This window comes from Ciconia boyciana, chromosome 1 (assembly GCF_034638445.1).
Source record: "Ciconia boyciana chromosome 1, ASM3463844v1, whole genome shotgun sequence".
Lineage (NCBI taxonomy): Eukaryota > Metazoa > Chordata > Aves > Ciconiiformes > Ciconiidae > Ciconia > Ciconia boyciana.
In genome coordinates, this window is record NC_132934.1 from 147,781,186 (window position 1) to 147,801,888 (window position 20,703).

Below are 20,703 nucleotides of genomic sequence, written 5' to 3' on the forward strand. Positions count from 1 at the left end.
TGGCTGGGGGAGGTGGGGTTGCACCGAGAGCCCCTCTGCCGTAATACATGGTGTTTGCTGTCTTAACTTCCATGCCATATTTCTGTGAACTTAGGCTGTCTTCTGCCCTGCAAGAGCAGTGTCCCAGCTCTCCTGTGAGAGAGCACAGCACCATTACAGCTCTCGTGCTTCTTGGAGGGGAGAGGGAGGAAAAGCTTTGTACACGGAGGAAATCTGGTGAGGAGGGAAGGAAATACCATACTTTCAATGTTGCTGCCCGGCAGCCGAACTCCCTGCAGGGGAACCTCTGTCCCCGGAGCGGAGTTTGATCATTGCCTCTGCGCTGAGCTGTAAACCCAACCCTGCTGCCTCTGACCACCTGTTTTGGCTGGAGGCCGGTCACCACGGGGTCAGATGGTGGACTTTTGTTGTTTACACTTCACCTCTGGCACGGGGCAGTGCTGGGGATAAAGGACCAGCAGAGCCCCGCGAAGGGCTGGGGTACCGCAGCTTGTGTGCACGGAGGAAGAACAGCAAGGCGTACTGGGCAGCGCTTGCCAACATGCTCCGCACCTGAATTACTGCCTGCTCGCTGTGCTGCCGCCGTGCACCCTGAAAGCTTTCCCCTTAAGCTTTCTGTTCCCCCACTTTGACCTAACTGTCCCGTTTGCCTCCAGATAAAAGCTTTTCAAACGTGGGAAAAGCTTTATGTTGGCTATTCGGTCGTTTTTTGTGGCCAAACGGGCTACGGTCCTGCCAGGAGTTCTGGGCCTCCGCACAGCCCTCTGGGGAGGCAGGAGGATGGAGGGAAACTACAGATTTGGGGCATCACTTAGTAATTTTCCAGGGCTGCCTGAGGCCCAAACTGATGGAAACAAAGCCGGTTTCAAGAAGCCGGTCGCTGCAACCCCCGAGCGCAGCCGTGGCCCCGGCGAGGGCAGCCCGAGCCCGGGCCCGGGCCAAGCAGCGCCGCCTGCTCCCCCTCCGGCCGGCAGGGGGCGCCAGCGGGCGGAGGCGCTGCCCGGCCGGGGCCGGGGCCGCCGCTCATCGCGTGCCGGCGCGGGGCAGGCCGGGACGGCGGGGGCGGGGCGGGCGCGTGCGCGGCGCGCGGCGGGGCGGGCGGTGGGGGCGGCTTACCATATGCACGGGGCTGCGCGCGGGCGGCCGGGCAGCGCTGAGGCGGGGGACGAGCGCCGGGGCCGCCGCCATGGGCAAGAAGCAGAAGAACAAGAGCGAGGACAGGTAGGGCGGCGGCGCCCCCCTCTCCTCGCCCCCCTCCCCCGGCCGCTGACAGCAGCGGCGAGCGCCGGTGCCGCGCCGCTGAGTCAGGCCCTGCCGGGTCTTGCGGCCTCGTCGGAGGCGGCGGGCAGGCAGGGCTCGCTAGGCCCGGCCCGGTGGCCGTTGGCCGGGCGGCGTCGCGGCGGAAGGTCCGGTCGTGCCCCTCGCCCGGGGGAGCGGCGTCGGCTGTGCGTGCGGGCCCGGCCGGCGCCGGAGGCCCGAGGAGACGGCGGCGGGGGCGGCTGGGTATCCCGCGGGCGGCGGTGTGGCGGGGGAGGCTGGCGGCCGCTGAGGTGGCGTCGGCAGCAGAAACTTGGCGGTTGGCGCTGGAGCGGCTGCGTTGCTGCCGCCGTCTTTGCGCTCCCTCTGAAAGGCGCTTCCGTCAGCCTCGCCCGGGTGCTCGGGGAGTTTGTTCCGGAGCAGGCAGTGGCAGAGTACCGCTGGCTGTGAGCGCAGGTCTCGATTGTCAGCTAAAGGTAGGTTCTTGTTCCCATTGCAGCGCCTGAAGTGTTCGGGTGTTTTAATGGGAGACAGTGCTATAGATCCTGCTATAACTTAGTGATTTGTGCACGTTTAATAAATGCAGATGTTAGGTATTTTTAGGGATTGTGGGATAAGAGCAGCCTTTCTATGGTTATGTGCGTATCATCTTGGAGTCTGTACTGTCAGTGAAGGTTTTTTTTTTTTTGTAAGAGATTCTTACACGGCAGTTATGTTAACCATATGGAATGCTGACTGAATAATGTTCTGTATATATACGCTAGCACGAGAAAACATATTGTTAATTGTTACTATAAAATAATAAATACAAAGATACAATTAATTTGGAGAGTGTTTTTAGTTGTTAATACTGACAGAGAGTTAAATGAAACCTGATGTCTTAAAATGTGTATGAACTAGAAACGTTACAGCTGTTTTTTCTTACCTAGACTGCTCATTTTGTATGTCTTTTTAGAGTCATTGTTTCTTTTACAAAAGTGCTCCCCATGAAGGCTATTTCACAAAGTATTACTTTGTCTCTAAGCCTTTTTTACTACCTAGATGTGCATTGCATTAAGATGTTGATGTTAGTGACTTAAGGTTGTTGCCCTTTACCAGGTTAGGGTGTAAACTGTTCTAGTTCCTCTGGTCCTTTCTGGGTAATGAGTATTTTGCTAGTGAGGTATTTTGCTCACTGACTATTTTTCCTCACACCTTTTTCCGTACCATGTATGCTGCTTTGTAGTGTCTGTTGTTATCAGCTTGTTTCATGGGCTGTACTTCACAGGTATATCTTGGGAGCAGCTCAGGCAAGGACATGAGTCAAGTGTGATTTGAGAAAGAAGAGGGAAGGGTTGGATCTTTGTGCTCTAAAGGAAAGAAGGCCTAGTGCTCGTCTTTGTATCTGGTGTGGTAGATGCCAGAGTCATGCAGAAGCCTTCAGGTACTGAAGCACTGCTGCTCAGGGCGCTTCCAGTGACAGCGGCTGGAGTGCAGAGGACACTTTGAGAACCTTGGTGCCTCCTGCATACCTTCTTCTCTTTGTGTATTTCCGCATGCATTTCTGTAAATTACTGAGCGTGGGCCTCTGTTGGGCGCTATGCACAAAATCTCATTTCTGTCTGAAAAATGGAAGCATACCTTAAAAGAGAGGCCAAGAATTTGTTAGAATAATTGAAATCTTAAGAGCCTAATGATTATTAATCCAGATGTAATTGTTACAAAAAAAGGAAGAGCAATAATGCAGTTAAAGTAGTTATGCTTACCATCTCATTGCTGCTTTAAGTCCTAAGGTCAGTGGCTTCATCCTGGTGGTGCTGAGCTGTTAGGGTGAGTCGTCAGCATCAGGTGTCCTTCACAAGGAGTGATATGATCATTTGTGTTGATGGTTTCATCTTCCTCACTCTAGGATCCACTTGAGAATATGCTTGCTAACGTGCTTATATGCCTTTGCTCTTCATTCATTTGCAGCTCTGTGTTACATCCAAATATGTAAAAGGCACTATATATTAGATACTATTTCTTTCTTGTTTGTTACTCCTAAAAACAGTTTTGTCCAGGTCTGCATTTCTTTTAGCTGACTGCTGGTGAGTTAGTGTCCAGTGCCGAGTCCTGTACAAGCCATCTCTGTTTATCCCATGCCTGCACTCCTCTCTGCTGCATCCCATGTCTCCGCTTCTCAAGGCCTCTGCTACCATACCAGACCTGTATTTCTCTACAATCCATCATTGTGTTAGAGTTGTGAATATCTCATTCTATACAGAGTAACTGCTTGCTACTGCTATCCATGTGAAACCATGGTTGCAGCATGCGTGGGTAAGCAAAAGTAGAACCAATTAGGCATAGGCACCTGGTCAATTAGAGAAATTGCTGTCACAGCTAAATCAAGTAAAAGTTGCATGCAGGTCAAGAAAAGTTCAGCCAAAGTAAGCCTGACAGGCTTTAGTCCTAAGGCCTTGCAAATGCAGTACAGAGCTTACGGACTGCTAGTAGCAGGGCTGTACAGTTGTATGGCAGTGGGAGGGTTGATGTGGAAGAATTCAAACAGATACGTGTTTGAGAAGTAGGACAGGACAGTTAGACTGGGTATATTTTATAGCAGAGAGTTTGAGGGCATGGGTGTGAGGAGGGACCTGGAAGGCCAGTGACGTTTTGGAGTAGGCTCTATCTGCAGAGCTACCCCCATCATCTGGTCTTGTTGGTTCTAGCTGATGCCCCCATGAATGTCAGGTTCCCTCGCGGAAGAGGCTGCATCACATATTTGAATCTGTAGCTTGAAGTTGGACTTCAACATCCCTAATCAGTATCCCTTCTCTTCCCAGTAGAGTGAGAGAAGAATGGCACTGTGGAATCAAAGGCTTCCAGTCAGTTTTGTTTCCCACATCTTCAATTCTGTGCTATGTAGTGTTATTAGTTTCCTCCTTCTTTTCCTCCCCCAACAACTATGTTGTAGATACAATCCCTTATATCCCTTTTGGCTACCTCTCCCAAAACATGCAGCAGCTCAAGGGCATAACTTGCAGTGTAGAGGAAGCATGTGGGAAGATGCAGGTGGTATGTCTGTGTTGTGAATATTGGTTTGAGAATTGATGTGACAGGAAGGAGATTTTCTACTTGTCTTCTGACATACTGAGACAAGTTACAGAAGGTACAAGTCATTTTTACTCTGCTTTTCTCCCCTTACCCCCATAGCTTTGACTTCTGTTGTGTAGTTTCCCCCTCCCTTGTTTCTGCTGAGTACAGTAGAGGTCATACTGATGAATATTGATATATGGCCGGGAAGTGTGCTGGTAAATGAGGGTGAGGATACATTTTGTCATGGGAAGAGGGTGTAAGTACACAGGGACAAGACCACGAGTGAGATGATAGCTATGGTGAGCAGGGAAAGAATGGGAATGCAGGACCGTAGCCTGTTATGAATACAGATCGCTACCTGAACAGATATACCCACAAATCTGTTGTATTCCTCTGGAACTCTTTTATTGAATCCTGCTGTTTGATTGCTGTGCATCTGTCCATGGAGAACATATTTATCTAGAATGGTTGGATATATGGTCGCTGTAGGAAAAACTCAGTGTGGTGTGTTAGAGAGGTGCTTTGTAAATGTGGAACGTCATAAATAGCTCCTAAGCCATATGGAAGTTGTTTTAATTGTTTCCTCTCTGGAATTTTTATGGTTGTGTTGATTGCTCAGTTTGAAATGAAACTTCATAGCAAACCTTTCCAAAAAAAAAAAAGTGAGGTATCTGAATTTCCAGGCTTTCCTAATGGAAGAGTGGGTGTTGTGATGTGTAGTCTAGCTCCTCCTGGGAGTGATGTGTTATGCTTTGGTTCGTGGATAGAGCTGTAATGGCAGAAGGTATGTCAGGGTTCTCCCCTGCTGTCTTTGTGAATTTAGTATAGGACTTTTCTTCCCACACATTAAAAAAAAAAAAAGGCTGTTGTAAACTACAGAACTGTGCTTTGAATTCAAGCCTCAAACTGCTGCTGTAGATTTCCAAGTAAGTATGCTATATGCTGTATGTTACAAATTATTTCCTGCCTGGAATATGGATCTTGCCCCTGATGGTGTTAGCTTTTCATGTGTTTTTCCTCTCCTCCCAGCTTTAAGTCATCTTCTTCTTCTCTTAGTAGTTTTCCTTAGCTTCCCGTAGGTAGTCTTTAGGTGTGTTTATTCTTGTGCCCTTTAATATTTGTGAACTGTTGCCTAGGCATACCACTCTGATCATTCACGCATATTGCTTTAGAAGTTACAGGTGCCAGCTGTGATTCTGCAGCCAAGAGTGAACGCTGCTGCTAAAATAAGACTTACAGTGCTGTTGCTGATGCTATATATTGCTTTCTCTTCTGCAAATTAAATTGCTGGCATTGTCTACTAGTCATTCTATTTGGCTCTTTTTTATTAGTGTGTTAAGTAAAATCTTGTTAATATTGTGTAGGAAACTTCTGTGAAGTCTAGAAAGCCTACAAACACCTGTAGTTCAGAAACATTCTGTGCACCAGAAAAATTACAATAACTGTTTGTTTGCTCCTCAAAAATATATCCACAAGCAAAGCTTTCTGCAGCTCCATCAAGGAGAACAGCTGATAAACCCTTGAGATCCTTGTTTTGCAAATCTCATCTGGAAGATGCCAGGATTTTGTACTGAAAGATGAAGTAAAATAATGCAAAGTAATTTCTCCATTATAGAAATGTGGTGGCTTGTTCTATGCAAGTGTATATTTCTGTTCCCCCAAAACCTATAGTTTTTAACACAGACATTTCATATTTATGAGAACCATTTTTATACATTTGGTTGGATTTTTTTTTTTGTTTAAGCAAAGCATCACTGTAAAAAGACTGTAAGGATCTTCAAATAGTTGCAGTAATGGCAACATAAACCAAAAAGCAGTACAATACACTAAGTAGATTGTTAGAAGCAGCTTTTCTTGTTGAAATCTTGATTCTCTTCATCTGTTATCTTCATGAAAGCATCTAAACCTTATGTATAACAACTGTTTATGAAAAGTATGAAAATAGTACATTGCAAGCCAGCAGGGATTGCAGAAACTGTTCTTTCAGTTCTCTGAAGATCTCTGGAAAGCCTTGCTCAGAATAGAGAGGTTTAGGGTAAGTTAAACGTTGCTACTGTTGTTGACACTTGTAATATCAAGCCAGTCAAGCTGACAGCTCTATATACCTTTGCCAGTTTTAATTGCATTAGTGCTGTCATGTTTTTCTGACTCTGGGCTCATGTGCATTGCCGTACATTTGTTCTGTGTGGTTCATAGCTTAAAAGCTGCCTAGGAGTCAAGGTTACAGTTCTGGACAAAACCTCCAGTTTAGTAACTTTTAATGCTTGCATAATATTCCTTTTCTTCCTCCCTCTGACTCCCTCCACAAAAATAGTCCCCTAGACTAGTAAAGGAAATAATTTTTCTGCAGACAAATTATATGTGCACATAATTAATTCAGTCCTTAAGTTTGGCTTGCTAAAAAAGTACAGTGCAGTCTGGTGGGTGTTCTAGTCTGAAAGCAGTTGGTATCTTACAGAAGATGTGTGTTTTCATGATCCTGGTGTTTGCAGCACTGATGACTTATTCTTCCTGTAAGTCAATTTTTCTTTTCTTTTACGATAGTCGAGTGGAGATTTTAAACATGAACCTGCTATCTTAACTCTGAAATATATTTCTTTAGATACACGCTGTTAGATGAAGTATGGGTTTTAATTATTGTTAATGTAGGTGGGCATCCTTTGCTCTTCAGGATTATAGGCAATCTAAAATGTATTTCATGAAGTGTTCTAAATGGTATTTTTGTGATGTATTTTGATTTTATACAATGAGAGATACATAGGATATGGAAGTTCTGAAACACTGGACTTGGAGGTAATTTTTGTAATCTTTGCACTTTTTCCAAACAAACAAAACCCAAAAGAACTAATTAAGGGAAGACCAAATGCTAGTTCTTTACTTAGTGTTTCATATTCCATGCTTTTAGTTATCCTGTTCTCTTGGGACTTAAACTGAACCTTGAAGAACTGCTTTCTTCCAGAGCTTTATGTTGCCAACTACTAGACACAACAGAAGCTTTTTATCTTGAAGTTTTGCTATATCTTTGTTTAAGTGGGAACTTCAGGTTGTGGTGAGCTTTTTTTTTTTAAATCTGGGTTGTATAAAGGAGACTTTCTGTTTTTCTAGCGTCTGTTTGGGTTAAAAGTTACGTTTTCTGTGTCTTTTTCAGAAGGTTTTGCTTAGCTGATAGTTATTCTACTCTTCTTTTCCCCAGCCAAACTTGAAAGAGAAGGCATGACTCTTTAATATTAAAAATGGAATCATTGTCTTGGGAGCCTGAATAAAAAGCAATTACCCTTTTAGTCAAATTTTACTTCCTTGCTGTCTCATGTAATTAGGTAGCTTCACCAGCTTCCTTCATCTTACTAGGGTAAAATAGCTAAGGTGTAGTTTCACATCTCAATTCAGTTGAGCTGTCAGACGATTCACACCTTGTGGTTTTACTCTTGCCATCCCCAGCTTCATGCTCTAACTGCTTCTTTTGCATTGGATCCAATGCTTACGTGCCCACAGTACAACTCAGGTGTGTGATTTGATCTGCCAGCCAAAAAAGTGTTTTCTGGAAGGACTTCTGGCTGCAGGATTGCCTGAGCTGATGAGAAGAGAAAGCATGGCTGGGAATGGGGAAGGAAGTCGCTTCTCCCTTCCCCTGCCCCGTAGTTTGAGGAAGAGGCAAGGGGAGGGTGGCCTTTTTCTGGGGCTGTGATTTTTTTTTTTTTTCAGTGCTGTCAGCTGCAGTGGTGGGTTGCATAGCTGGAGCTCATGTGGACACCCCTTCATGTCTTGGGCTGAGGAAGGAGTGCAGTTCATTCCTTCCTGAATTTCACACTGTCTCAAGCATATGCAATTTAAATGTTTTCAGCAGGAAAAACAAGGTGACTTCTACTTCTAAAAGAGTAGTTTGTGGTGTTCACATTCTTTGATAGGTAAGAATGAGAAAAAGGCCACAGCTTTGTTTTCATGTTTTGAATAGCCTTGCTGAGCCAGCAGATACTTGCATTTTCAATGTCATAGCCCACTTAAAGAACAAGTTGGTGTTGCGTGGTTTTGAGCAATTAAATAATTACTTCCAAAGTGGTTTATGTTCTGTAGCATTTTAAACCAGTTGCTCTAAAAGAACTTTTTTTGGAAGAGAGAATGCCAATTGATCTTTATATCTACAAGTAAAACCAACTACAAATATGCCATTCAGCATTGTAACTTGCTAACTTTGGATAAGCTTGTATTTAGAAATGCATCCTTATTGCTGGGCTTACGACCCACATATACAGAGGATGGGTAAGGTGCTCTAGGGGAGTAATGGTAAAGACCTGTCTAAAAGTATTAGTTTTACTTCATCTAAAACTATTGCAAAACCAAACACATGGAAACAGATGGTTCAGCTTCTTTTCAGTCTTTTTGAAGTTCAAGGGATTTTTTTTTAAGCAAAATAAAATGACTTAATGACAGTGATATTCCTTTGAAGGTGGTTAGAGGAGCTGGTGTCATGTAAATGATGAAATATCTCCAAAGTTGCCTCAGCAAAAATGAGTCTTCTGATTATGCAGGAATGCGGGCAGTGAGTTCACAGTAGTGATGCAACTTTCTTGCTGTGTCGACTTACTCTTCTGCCCCATGCACATGAATTTTTTTTTAGTCTGTTTTTAATTGTACAACATTTTCTGACATTTGAACTTCATCTTTACAGAGACAGCTTAAAACCAATCCTAACTAAAATACTTTTAGCCTGATTTGGCTTAGCTTATTATCTCAGTTAGCTGTAAGATGAAGGCAAGCTTTAGTAATCATATTTGTGTCAGTCAGTGCAGTGAATCAAAAAGTACTTGTAATCTTTGAGTCTGCATGTACCCTTTAGTTTTAGTTTCAGCAGGAGGGTGTTATCCTGTTGATTTTGTTTGCAAAGCTGGATGCTGGATTTCCAGGAGTTAAGGGTTGGTTCTCATTTTAAGATGAATTCTTCCATTTTATTTCTGCAGCTTCAATAGAGTCAAATTGATATAAATGAGGGTAGCTCAGCTCCTTTGTATACTGCTAATTAATCCCCTTGCTCCACTCTTTCAGTTTGTGTATGGATTAATAGTTTCCTTTGCTCTTTATCTTACTGCTGCCTAGTCAGGATGCCATCTCTGTCACACGTAGATGCACGGTGCCTATTTATAATGTTTTGCCCTATATTTGGGAATATGTATTGTAGGTAGTATAATAAGTGTACTCAGTCATAGTTGTGTATGATCTTAGGAAAGAGCATGAGGAAAACATGCATGTTGTCTGGTGGTCTTGCTAATATAATATGCTTGTCTGTTATCAGAGAGTATCTGTGAAATGCTGTTAGTGTGAGTTGGCTTGCAAGGCTATCCTTCACTAGAACCTGCATGGAAAGCTGGAGGAGCTTGTTTGGCAAGGAAGGTCAGTTAAGCATTTCAGCTGCAGAAGTTCACTGAGCAAAGAAAAATGCTAAAAGTCTCTTGACTCTTATTTCGATAGCTGTAGTCCTGTCTTCCCGACATTTGGCCTTGTTTTCTGGGGCAATGCCCAGGAAATCTTTCAAGTTTCTATGCCTGGATTTGTCTGTTACAGAAATTATATTGCATGCAGTATTGGTCCTTAGTATGAAAGCTTCACACTATGAAAATCCCTAGTGATGAATATATTAACTATGTCAATACTTGGAGTAATTTTTTTAACCTTCTAAGAAAGAGAGAAGCGATAGATAATTAAAATGTACTTGTAACTGTTCTGAAATACTTTGTTAGGAAGCTCTGAGCGTTTTTATCTTATTTCAGAGTTGTAAGTTTAAATCTTGATTCAGAGCATGACAACTTCTGTTCTGGTGAGATGTGTGGTAATTAATTCCTGTAATATCCTAGACTGCCAAAGAAAAGGTAAAACTTTAAACTTCAAAAACACATCTCTCTAATTGTGCACAAGTGTAAAGTTTCATACTTTCTAACAATTTAAGTGTTTGTAAACAAAGTAGTAAAGCATGCTCTTAAATGACTAAAGCAAACCCTAGTATGTGGAAACTAGGATTAACATAAGCTTGAACATCTGTAAGTCAAAGCTTGTGTTAAGGTGAACTCTGACCTCATGATGGCTTCCACAGGGAATTTCTAGGTTCTGGCTGTTGCAGGCCATTGCATCATAAAAAGAACTTGCTCCAAAACTGTGCTTGTTTGTCATGGTTTAAACTGCTTCCCACCCCCCCCACCCCACAAAGCCTGACACCTTAAGTGCTATTTTAGTATTTTTTCAGCAGATGCTATGTAATAGCTGAGGGTTTTGGTTTTTTTGTTGTGTTTTGTTTTTTTTTTTTACTGGGGTTCTAGTCTTAAATATTGTTTCCTTGCTGTACTAGCAAGAGAAACACTGCGATGGTTTTTTTTTTTCTACAGACCGTGCATCCTATCGGTCACGAGGCTTTTCCACTTTTCTGACTCAATAGCTTGCAACTGTGTGGGATCTTATAAGTAGGAGAGCTACTGGCCATCTTTTTAGATCTGACTGAGCAGTGGTAGGTGACAGTTCTTCATTTATTTCCTAACTCTCCTTTAATCTTCACACTGAAAATGTTTCATACTTTCTCTTATAGGCAGGATTTGGGATTGTAGCTTTATTTGTCACTGGTTTTGCTTAACATGTAGCATAAGTAGCTTAGGTTGGATTTTGGAGTGTCACTTTCTGTTACTGGCCTGATTTGGTGCTTTGATTGCATGAGAGATGTTGTTGAATTTGCTTTGTTGCCCATGCCAGTCTTAAAAATCTCCAAACACTTACTTGGGATGATCTGAGTGTATTTGATCCTGGTTTGGTACAGGATGGTGTACTAGCACAGCATTTGACTAGTCACCCAGTGAATATTCAGGAATCTGTTCTTAAGTGGCTTTCCCTATGTAATGCAGGTTTTCAGTAGTCTATGCAGACAACTTGTACTGGAACCCTTTTGAGCAACAGATGATTTCTTAATGTCATTTCTAGGGCAGTAAGGTCAATATTTTTCAGTATAAAGTATGTGAATGTTTTTATATGCTACTTTTAAAATGTTTTGGAATATTTTGAAGTCTTATATTGCTCTTATCCTGCTTAAACGGCAAAAGGCAGTGAAATTGCATAGGGGAAATGTAGAACTCTTTTTCTTTTTTTTTTTTTTTTTGTCAGTGATGTGATTCTAAAGAAAAATAGTTTTGCTTGGTATCTGAAATGTGGTGATCTCTGCATACTTGTTATGGATTACTGCCATCTCCTTTAATTAGCCTGACTGCTGTGTCTTCTCCCACTGCATAGTTTTGCCCTGTATTAGGCACAGACCTCCATGGAGGAACGTCTCTAGCCATTAAGTGTTTTGAAAATTGCTTGTTTAGGTTTGTGAGTGAAGTACACACACCTAACTCTTGCTGTAATTTACTGCATTGAAATGCTGATCTAGCAATATTGGAACTCTTTTTTTCATATCTGGCAGCAAAAATAGAGGCTGGAGTCAAAAGTATGTGAATAAGGAAGGTGGCTCAGGCCTCACTTCTGAAACAGAGACAAAAGAAAATCAGGGAAATAACCCCTTCTCAGCAGTGCAGTAGCACTTCGCTTTTAGTTTCATGCTTTCCAGACCTCCTTGAGCCTCTTGTGCTGGGGAAACACAGGGTTATCTCAGTGTGTGAACCAGATCAACAGCAAGCCTCCTTTGAGCCCAAAGCATTATGAGCTTGAATGGCATAAGGTAGTGAGGCTGTGAAGTCTATGTATAAAGTCTTCATGCAAAAGCAATTCGATGTCAGAGTTGAAAACTGTTTGAGCATACTGGTGCTTTCAGGTTCCCGTATCAGGCACTCTTAGGGTTGGGATTAGGACCCTTGCAAAGGCTGAGTGGAGGGGCAAGCGAGGATAGGTGGAGAGCTTTTGGAGGACTTGGAGGAGGAGGTTCCTGGCAAGAGTGTTTGGGTTTCTGAAATGTGTTTGGGGACTGCTTAAAAAAGTTTACAGGAAAAAGTTTCCTAGGTGTATCTTCCAATGCCAAGGCCAGGTTGGATGGGGCTTTGAGCACCCTGGTCTAGTGGAATGTGTCCCTGCCCATGGCAGGGGGGTTGGAACTAGTTGATCTTTAAAGGTCCTTTTCAACCCACACTATTCTGTGATTCTATGAAAGAAACTCTCCTGTTATGTATCTAAATGCAGTGGGTTCCTTATGACATAAGAATCTCCCAGGAAGAGAGGGAGGGCACCTTCTCAATCTTCTTTTCAACTTTCTTTTATTTTGAAATCCTAGTGGAATATTATTAGAGTTTTAAAATATAAGAAAATTCAAGGTCAGTATGGGAATAAACTCTTAGTAATGGAAGCCAATATTTGAATTCGTTGGCTTTCCAATAGTATTCTTGCTTTACAGTTCTTAAGAAGAATTATAACTGTATATATTGCTCTCTATATAAATGCATGCAGCCTTAATTTTGCTTTTACTTCATCCAGGCTCAAATGTTTGAAGCCTGCTGTGTTACTTCTTAGGAAATAGACATGTAGTGGAAAGTATAGATTTCTTGGAAACCATTGACTATTGAGCAATGGAAGCCAAGGTTGGAAAGGCTCTCCTACTATATTTATGCCACTATTGTGACAGCTGAATAGTCTTCATTATTATTCCTGAAGTGTTCTTGCTGGTGGGTGTTAAAGCTTAATGTCTGTGAATTAGTTTTTTCAGTGTTTGATTTGAGAGATTCCCCCCCCCCCCCCCCCCCCCCGAGACCTTTTCTTCAAGGTTCAGTTCAAGTGAATTGATTTAAATACAAATACATCCCTACTCCCTTAAAGCCTGTATCCTGGAAAACATAAGGTACCATAAGCATCCTCTTTGCTAGTAGCATAAAAACTATGTGTTTTATGTTTGGACATAACTTTCTGAAAAGTTGCAATGTGCAAAGTCAGCCTCGAGAATATCCATGTAAAATATAAGCTGTTTAAAGGCTTGGCTCTTTAATATCTGTACAACAACATTGTTAAGATCCTGTAGTAGTGGGAGGAGTGCAGCCATGGAAGAAGTAGTAGTGGAGCTTGTATTTTGGTGTCTTCAAACTATTTCAAGCTTGGATTTGACTCAATCTCCTCCATTAACTCCTAGAGTAGAAGGAGGTAAGCAAGTGTGCTTAGTAAACTGATATGCTGCACTTAATGCAAAAAGAAACGTGAGGGCCTACGTGTAGGCCTAGATGTAATACAGTTAGCCTGATATTAGGGCTTTAACTCTAGGTGTAAAGATGATTGTTGACATTTTTATTTCAGCTGTCTATGCTATCCCCAGTGCACAGCCAGTTAAACTGCTTACAAAAACAGCTCTTAAATTGCTGAAACATCAAGTCAGCTCTTCTTAAGGTGGAAATGGCCAAAAAGCTTATTCTTTCCTCTTGGGGGAGGTGGGGATTGGTTTAGAAATCTTGCATTAACTATTTGAGGGTTACACTTATCATGTCAGCACATAAGTACTACTACTAGGTATATTCAAGATGTGTTTTTTCTTCTCTTGACTAAAAGTAAGTATCTCTGGTAATAAAGATGCTGTATAGTGAAGTGCTTTGTTGTGCTGCTTTTTATTTGGTTTGTTCAGTCTATATAGAAGGAAATTTAAGATCTTGAAAATACAAATAATCAATCTTGACTTTTAAAAAAAAGTGCATTGTTGCTTACTTGTGCTATTGTCACATATAGACAGTGTTTGGTGACTTGCTTATGCCCAATTTTTGGGATAAAATGGGTCTGTGAATGTCAGCATTCACTTAACCTTGTAAAATGATTCTCTCAGCCCTCTCCTTTTGCGAAGGGAAATACAACTTAGACTTAGTTATTCCTTTAAAGATTCTGAAATTCAGTAAGTACTTGATTTTCTTTATTAATATGCAACTTCTGGGTTTGTAAATTGACAAGGCTGAAGCTCTGGTAGTTTAGAATTTGCTGATATCTTGGAGGTCCTGAACTTGGAAGAAATTTATTACCCTTATTTTCTGGATATAGATTCAGGTATTTGGTGGGTCAGCCTTTGCCTGACTGATTTGTCCTAAGTGGCTAGTAATAATTGAGACAGTGAAACTGTGAAACAAAGAACAGTTTTCTGCCCACATATCTAAGAGGGAGTTAGATGAGATATTAATAGCATATTGATTAAATGGTTTTTGAAACTGCAAGCTGTGATAAAAGTAGCATCCTAATATTTGCTACTTTAATAGACCAGTTTTGGTTTGAGTACTGAAGTTCTACGTGTGAAGCAGGAAATAGTAAGTCTCACTTCTTACAATTGTATTGTGAGCGTGATTAAGTGGAAAAACCTCTGGACACTAGACTTAGTCTTTGCTCAATTCTCCTGGTACAAGTCATGAAAAAAGTGCGTCTGAACTACAACTATTGATAAAGGTTAGGAAAAAGCCACTGCAGCTTAGTTGCAGATGAGAAATTATAGCAAGAAAAGAAAATGCTTTTGAAAGAGAAACTTGATCTCATGAGGAAGAATACATATTTCAGATGCTTAGTGAAACTTCTTTTGGCTTGCTTTAGGCCTGGGCGAGGTAATGCTAAGGCAGGTGGTGGAAATGATTGCTGGCCAGCTGCATTGGTATTTTTTATGATCTGCTTTAGAATCTGGCTCAGGGCTGAACTGTGTTCCACCATGTGACTTTTATTGAAATATAAGAATAAAACTTTTCAGTCTGATGGCAAAGCATAGGCAACTTATCATAAGATCGAAGCTGTGAAGAACTTCCACTTATTTGCTAAATAAAAATACAGTCGCTTCTTGGGTTACTAAAGGGTGTTTAAAGGAGCAGGTAAGTGCTTCTTAATAGAATTTCCTGTTACTAAATTGCAAGATTTCTTCTATTTGTGCTTCATATTTGGACTTTCATTGTGGGGGCTGCTTTTCTATCAGTGACACCTACTATGATTTGAAGGGCTAAACAATTTATCTTTCGGAGGAACAAAGTTAAACAGTCTAGTTACATCCTTCCAAGAAGTTTTATCAAATCTCGTATCTAAACTTTTGAAGTCAGTGTTGCAAGAACTGAACATGTTTTACTCCACCTCCCTTCAAGCAGATGACATGCATGAAGGTTTTGCCTTTTCTTCCTACTGGGAATAAGGTAATAGTGCATAATGGTTTGTTAAATATGGTCTTTGCCCCTGCATTGCTTATGTTTTGTGATTGATTTTACATTTTGAAGCTTTTGTTTGTTTTATGCAGATGGTCTACTTATGTAAACTTAACATTTGAACTCTTGATAACCCTGCTTTCCTTTGCATTTTAGTGCAAAAGATGATATTGATATTGATGCCCTTGCTGCTGAGATAGAAGGTGCAGGAGCTGCAAAGGAGCAAGAGCCTCAGAAATCCAAAGGCAAAAAGAAAAAAGAGAAGAAGAAACAGGATTTTGAGTAAGTTTGTGGTTTTTTTTTCCTATCTGTCTTATTTTATTCCATTATACAAAACCTCAGTTACTTAAGTACCATAACTTCTTTCTTATTTTAGTGAAGATGATATCCTGAAGGAGCTGGAAGAACTGTCAATAGAGGCACAAGGAGGGAAAGTTGACAGGGAACCTTCTACAGGAAAGGTAAACACTGAGAGGAAGGTGGGCTATTTAATAGGAAATACTTGGAATACGAGACACCTCTGTCCCAGAAGAGTTCTAGTGTTACAGTATAGTTGGAGATGCTATGTGAAACTTGGCAGCTAGCATGTATTTTTAATTATACTTGATCATATTTTCATAGTAAAGTCAGTTGTGAAACATTTTACCAGAAGCCATGTCTTCATGCTGATAATTATTCAAAGCCAATCAGAATAAATTTTAATTGGGGGCTGAGGTGTAGTACACTCATCAGGAATAGTTATTGTTTTCAAACTTTGTCTTCAGTAAGAGAAGTTTTTCTTGACATCTCTCAGTGCTGCTTCTTAGCTCACAAGAGCAAGTAATTTTTCATGGCTGATTATTTATTTAATTACCAGGTTGAAAATGACAACGAAGAAAGCTTATCAAAACAAGATAAAAAAAGGAAAGGAAAGAGTAAAAAAGCCAATCTGGAAAATGACTATGACAGTGAGGACGTGGAAGATAAAGATAAAAAATCTAAAAAAACTCAGAAAGCAAAACAAGACATGCTTTCTGGCAGTGATGATGATGATCATGAGATACAGCTTAAGAAAAGCAAAGGGAAAACTCAGAAGTCAAATAAAAAGCATGATCTGTCAGAAGAAGATGAAACTAACATTAAGAAAAGTAAAGAGCGTGTGGGGGCAGTGTCTACAGGTGAGAGTGGTGATGAATCAGACGAGGTCTCCCAATCTAGAAAAGGACAAAAGAAAAACCAAAAACCAAAGTCCACTCCTGCTGCTGAAAGTGGGGATGATGAAGAAGAACCTTCATTCAAAGTAAAAACAGTGGCTCAGAAGAAGGCAGAAAAAAAAGAACGTGAAAGGAAAAAACGTGAGGAAGAAAAAGCCAAACTGAGGAAGCAGAAAGAGAAGGAAGAATTAGAAGGTGGTAAAGAACCAGCAAAGCTGAAGGAAGCTCCAAAAAAAGCTGAAGAGAAGGCTTCTCCTGAAGTCATGGCAATCCCTGGCCCTGGGGAGAAAGGAGAGACTCCTGCAGGAACAGAGGGTTTGTAACAGGGTTTCTAAAACTGTAACTTAAACACTGTAGCTTTTATAAGAAGGCCAAAGAGTTGGCAGGCAGTGAGGATGATTTGTTGCTTTATTCTGAATCAGGAATACTAGACATTTGGTAGCCTTGTCTGCCTCTGTGTTGGCTCACATGTGGCTGTTTTTTCTGGCCTGTAGTTTGTTCAGGTACATGGGAAAACAAAAGCCAGATGGCGAATTCTCATTACAGTATATGCTTACAGTTCTGTACTGCAAACACACTTTTTCACTTCCCAGTTATTCTGTTACTTTAAGACTACAGGCCCTGACTTTGTAACTTAAGAGACAGTTTTATTTTTTTCATTATGAAGTGTTTATGTAGTAGCCAGTCAATGTTTCTCATTTGGTGTTATTTATCATATTTGAGTATCTTTAAAATTTCTGGGATCTTTGAATGTATGCCTCTTCTTTCTGTAGCTGATGACAATGAGGGGGACAAAAAGAAAAAAGACAAGAAAAAAAAGAAAGGTGAGAAAGAAGAAAAAGAGAAAGAGAAGAAAAAGGGTCCCAGTAAAGCCACGGTTAAAGCTATGCAAGAAGCCTTGGCTAAAATGAAAGAGGAGGAGGAAAGAGCAAAAAGAGAGGAGGAAGAACGCATAAGACGACTGGAGGAACTAGAAGCGAAGCGCAAAGAGGAGGTACTGCGTATCTTACTCTGAGGACAGACTAGGGGAGAGGGTAATCTTAACCTGTACCCTTGCTGGTGCAGTTGGTGGATTAGTCCTTCATATGTTTCTCATCAATAGAATATATACTTGGCCAGCTTTTGTGTAAAGCATGCTTTAAAGATTCTGCATGTTTTTTAACCTTTTTCTAGGAACGATTAGAGCAGGAGAGGAAAGAAAGAAAGAAACAGAAGGAAAAAGAGAGGAAGGAGCGTTTGAAGAAGGAGGGAAAGCTTCTAACAAAAGCTCAACGAGAAGCCAGAGCCAGAGCGGAGGCTACTCTTAAACTACTCCAAGCTCAGGGTAAGCAGTAAAGTTTAAAATAATAATAATAATAAATAAAAATTAATACTCCTTACTGCTCTATATTTGTTTTTTCTCTCTGGAGCTAGGAGGGCAAATACTGAGTAAAGCTGCTCTGTTGTCAAGGAAGGCAGTGTGTGGGGGGCCCACCCCCTTTTTTTAAAGTAGGTTTAAATGTCTGTATATTTTCATCTTACACTTTAAATATCCAATTTTTAATACATTCCAGTTGCGGTTTAAAGATGTTAGTTATGGAACTTAGGAAAAATCACTTCTTTCCATTGCTTAGTCTGAAGGCCAGAAAAAGCAGATGGGCTGTGCTGCAGGTCTTGTAAGACTAGGGATCTGGATCCTCTTGGATTAATTCACGTGCTCGCTTAAGCAAGTACATTGTTTTGCCTCAAGTTAGCTAGTCCATGAGAACAGTATGTTATCCTCTTGCAAAGAGTACATAGGAGCTTTCCTGCTTTTCTGTCAAATATAATCTGTTTCCATTGCAGTGAAGTAAATGTATCCAATGTATTGTAAGCCCCATGTCCTAATTTGTTCCTGGGAACTTGTTTGTGGCTAAGGAAAGAAATGAATTCCTGAGTGCTGAGTATCCTTCTTTTTGTGTTTGTAGAGAACACTATGTGACGTTTTGCTGGTAGGTGGATGTGTGAGGGTAAGAATCTCTGTAGCTAGTAAAATGTTTGGAGCTCTTAAACATACACAAAGGCCATTTCTCTTCAGCTGTTTCTGTAGTTATTAGAATCCTTCTATTTTTGTCAAATCTGCACTGTAAATCACACAGTACCTGAAGGAATTTTGAGTGTTTCAGAGGGTGCAGCAGTAATTAAATTATTAATTTGTCTTTGCACCAAGCTTCTGTTTTTAATTGAATCCCTTCCAACATTACAGTGCTGTCTTTCTGGTGAGGTGAAGATGAAGCTGATGAATTGAACCTGGTATTATTTTAATACCTAAAAACACTTATATTGTTAAAAATCCCAAAAAACAAACTCCAAAAACCCAACCAACCAACCAAAACCAAAAACCCAAACCAACACCCCCCATCCCCCAGCACTGAGCAAAAGGGAAAATACTATCTACTGAACAACATAAACTTTTAAGAAGAGCTGTACCTCTTAGCTGGTCCAGATTCTCTGAAACTAGGATGACTGGCAGACTGGTTTTAAGTTAGTTTTAGCATATCAGACTTTAAATTGACATATGCTTGTTAAACCTGAGATACGTGTGTTCATGAAATCCTATGTAAGTATGTGATAGCTTCAAACCTGTAGTCTTAGGATCAGATTCCCCCCCTCCCCCCCTTAGTAATATTAACTTCTTTTTGAGAGCATTCAGCGTATCTGAAGAACTATACTTTGCTCAAGTTTTGCAGCTTTTGAAAATGAGACTTTTTAAAAAGATAAAATACGCATTGAACCTACTTTCCACTCCATTCCTTTCACCACCTTGCAATTCTGGAAAACATGTTCTCATTTAAACCAAAGCTTATGTTTAGTAATTAATCACCTGGATTTTCTTTCTAACAGTTTTTTTTTTTTTGCAGGTGTTGAAGTGCCATCCAAAGACTCTGTGCCAAAGAAGAGGCCAATATATGAAGACAAAAAGAAAAAGAAGCAGCAGCAGCCGGAAAATAAAGAAGGTGTGGTTTGCATATAGGGATACTTAATAGATTAGTCACATTTCTGGAAGTAATTGTGAAATAAATCAGCTAATCCTAAACTAATTGCACTTCAGGGTGCCTCTGAGGTTCTTTTGACACCCCTACTCTGACATGCAAGTGCTGATGTATTAGGATCCTAAAGTTGATTTGAAGACTGCTCACTTAATCCTTTGTTTTACAATCTACTTGACTTATTTTTTTCCTAACCTGGGTATTTTCTTTAGAATTTCTAAATGTTGAAGTTGTACAGAATGTAAAGGCCTTTTACAAATGTGAGGTTGAATGCTTTGTGTGCATATGTAGGTTAAATATAATGTAGTGTAAGTAATAATGACTTGTAATTAAGTCTAAGTTGATGTTCCAGGATGAAAGGGGATTGATCCTAGTTTTAGTCCTTTTAAGTTGGAGACAATTTTTTTGGTGCGTTTGTTTTCTTGTATATAAAAACAGTTTTCAGTTTCCAGGACATGAGTAGTTCAGAGAGCTTGCATTTTTGAAAACCTAGAATTTATTGCACTAATTAGACATAGAGTGAATATGTCAGAATTTTTTACTTTTCTGCTTCACAGTTTTCCTGTGAGGGTATTACTGTGGCTCTTCTCGAGACTATTCTTTAGTTTAAACAAAACAAAACCCCCTCGCATCAGGTTTTTTTTTTTTGTTATTTAGCTGGGGTTTTTTTTTTACATTCAACATGGAGTTATGTGGCTACTTACTTAAGAAGGTCTTAGGAAGGTCTGTGTGTAAAGAATTGAGAACAGAGAACAGTGCTCATCTGAATTGTATCAGTGATATTTTTTTTTTAATCACTGAATGGAACAGTAGAGCAAGAATGGGTAGTTCACTAGTATTCATTTTCTCTTGTCTTTTACAGAAAGTGAGTTTTTTTAATGTTCAAAAGCAATGGTAATCCTCTTAGCCAGTAACTGACCTATCATATAAATCTGTTTCACTGCTTAGAAAGCCAAATGTTTTTCAAATAAGCCACATGCTCTAACTTTTGCTTTAGCTCAGTCGGTGGGCGTTCAGTTAGTTTGGTATTAAATAAATTCAGATTTTGTTTACTTCTAACAGCACAACTTAAAAATAGAACTTAAATGTGAAGCT

General features: G+C 40.7%; 1 protein-coding gene across 1 annotated transcript in view; it reads left to right on the forward strand.

Annotated features, from left to right (window-relative positions):
* The first annotated feature begins 1,086 nt into the window (after positions 1–1,086).
* EIF5B (eukaryotic translation initiation factor 5B) overlaps positions 1,087–20,703 on the forward strand; it is a 37,317-nt gene continuing 17,700 nt past the window's right edge. The window contains exons 1-7 of the mRNA XM_072849689.1: positions 1,087–1,221; positions 15,564–15,689; positions 15,784–15,868; positions 16,264–16,915; positions 17,374–17,594; positions 17,774–17,924; positions 19,480–19,575. Of these exons, the coding sequence (XP_072705790.1) occupies positions 1,187–1,221; positions 15,564–15,689; positions 15,784–15,868; positions 16,264–16,915; positions 17,374–17,594; positions 17,774–17,924; positions 19,480–19,575 (1,366 nt within the window). The 5' untranslated portion in view covers positions 1,087–1,186. The remainder of the gene's footprint in view (positions 1,222–15,563; positions 15,690–15,783; positions 15,869–16,263; positions 16,916–17,373; positions 17,595–17,773; positions 17,925–19,479; positions 19,576–20,703) is intronic.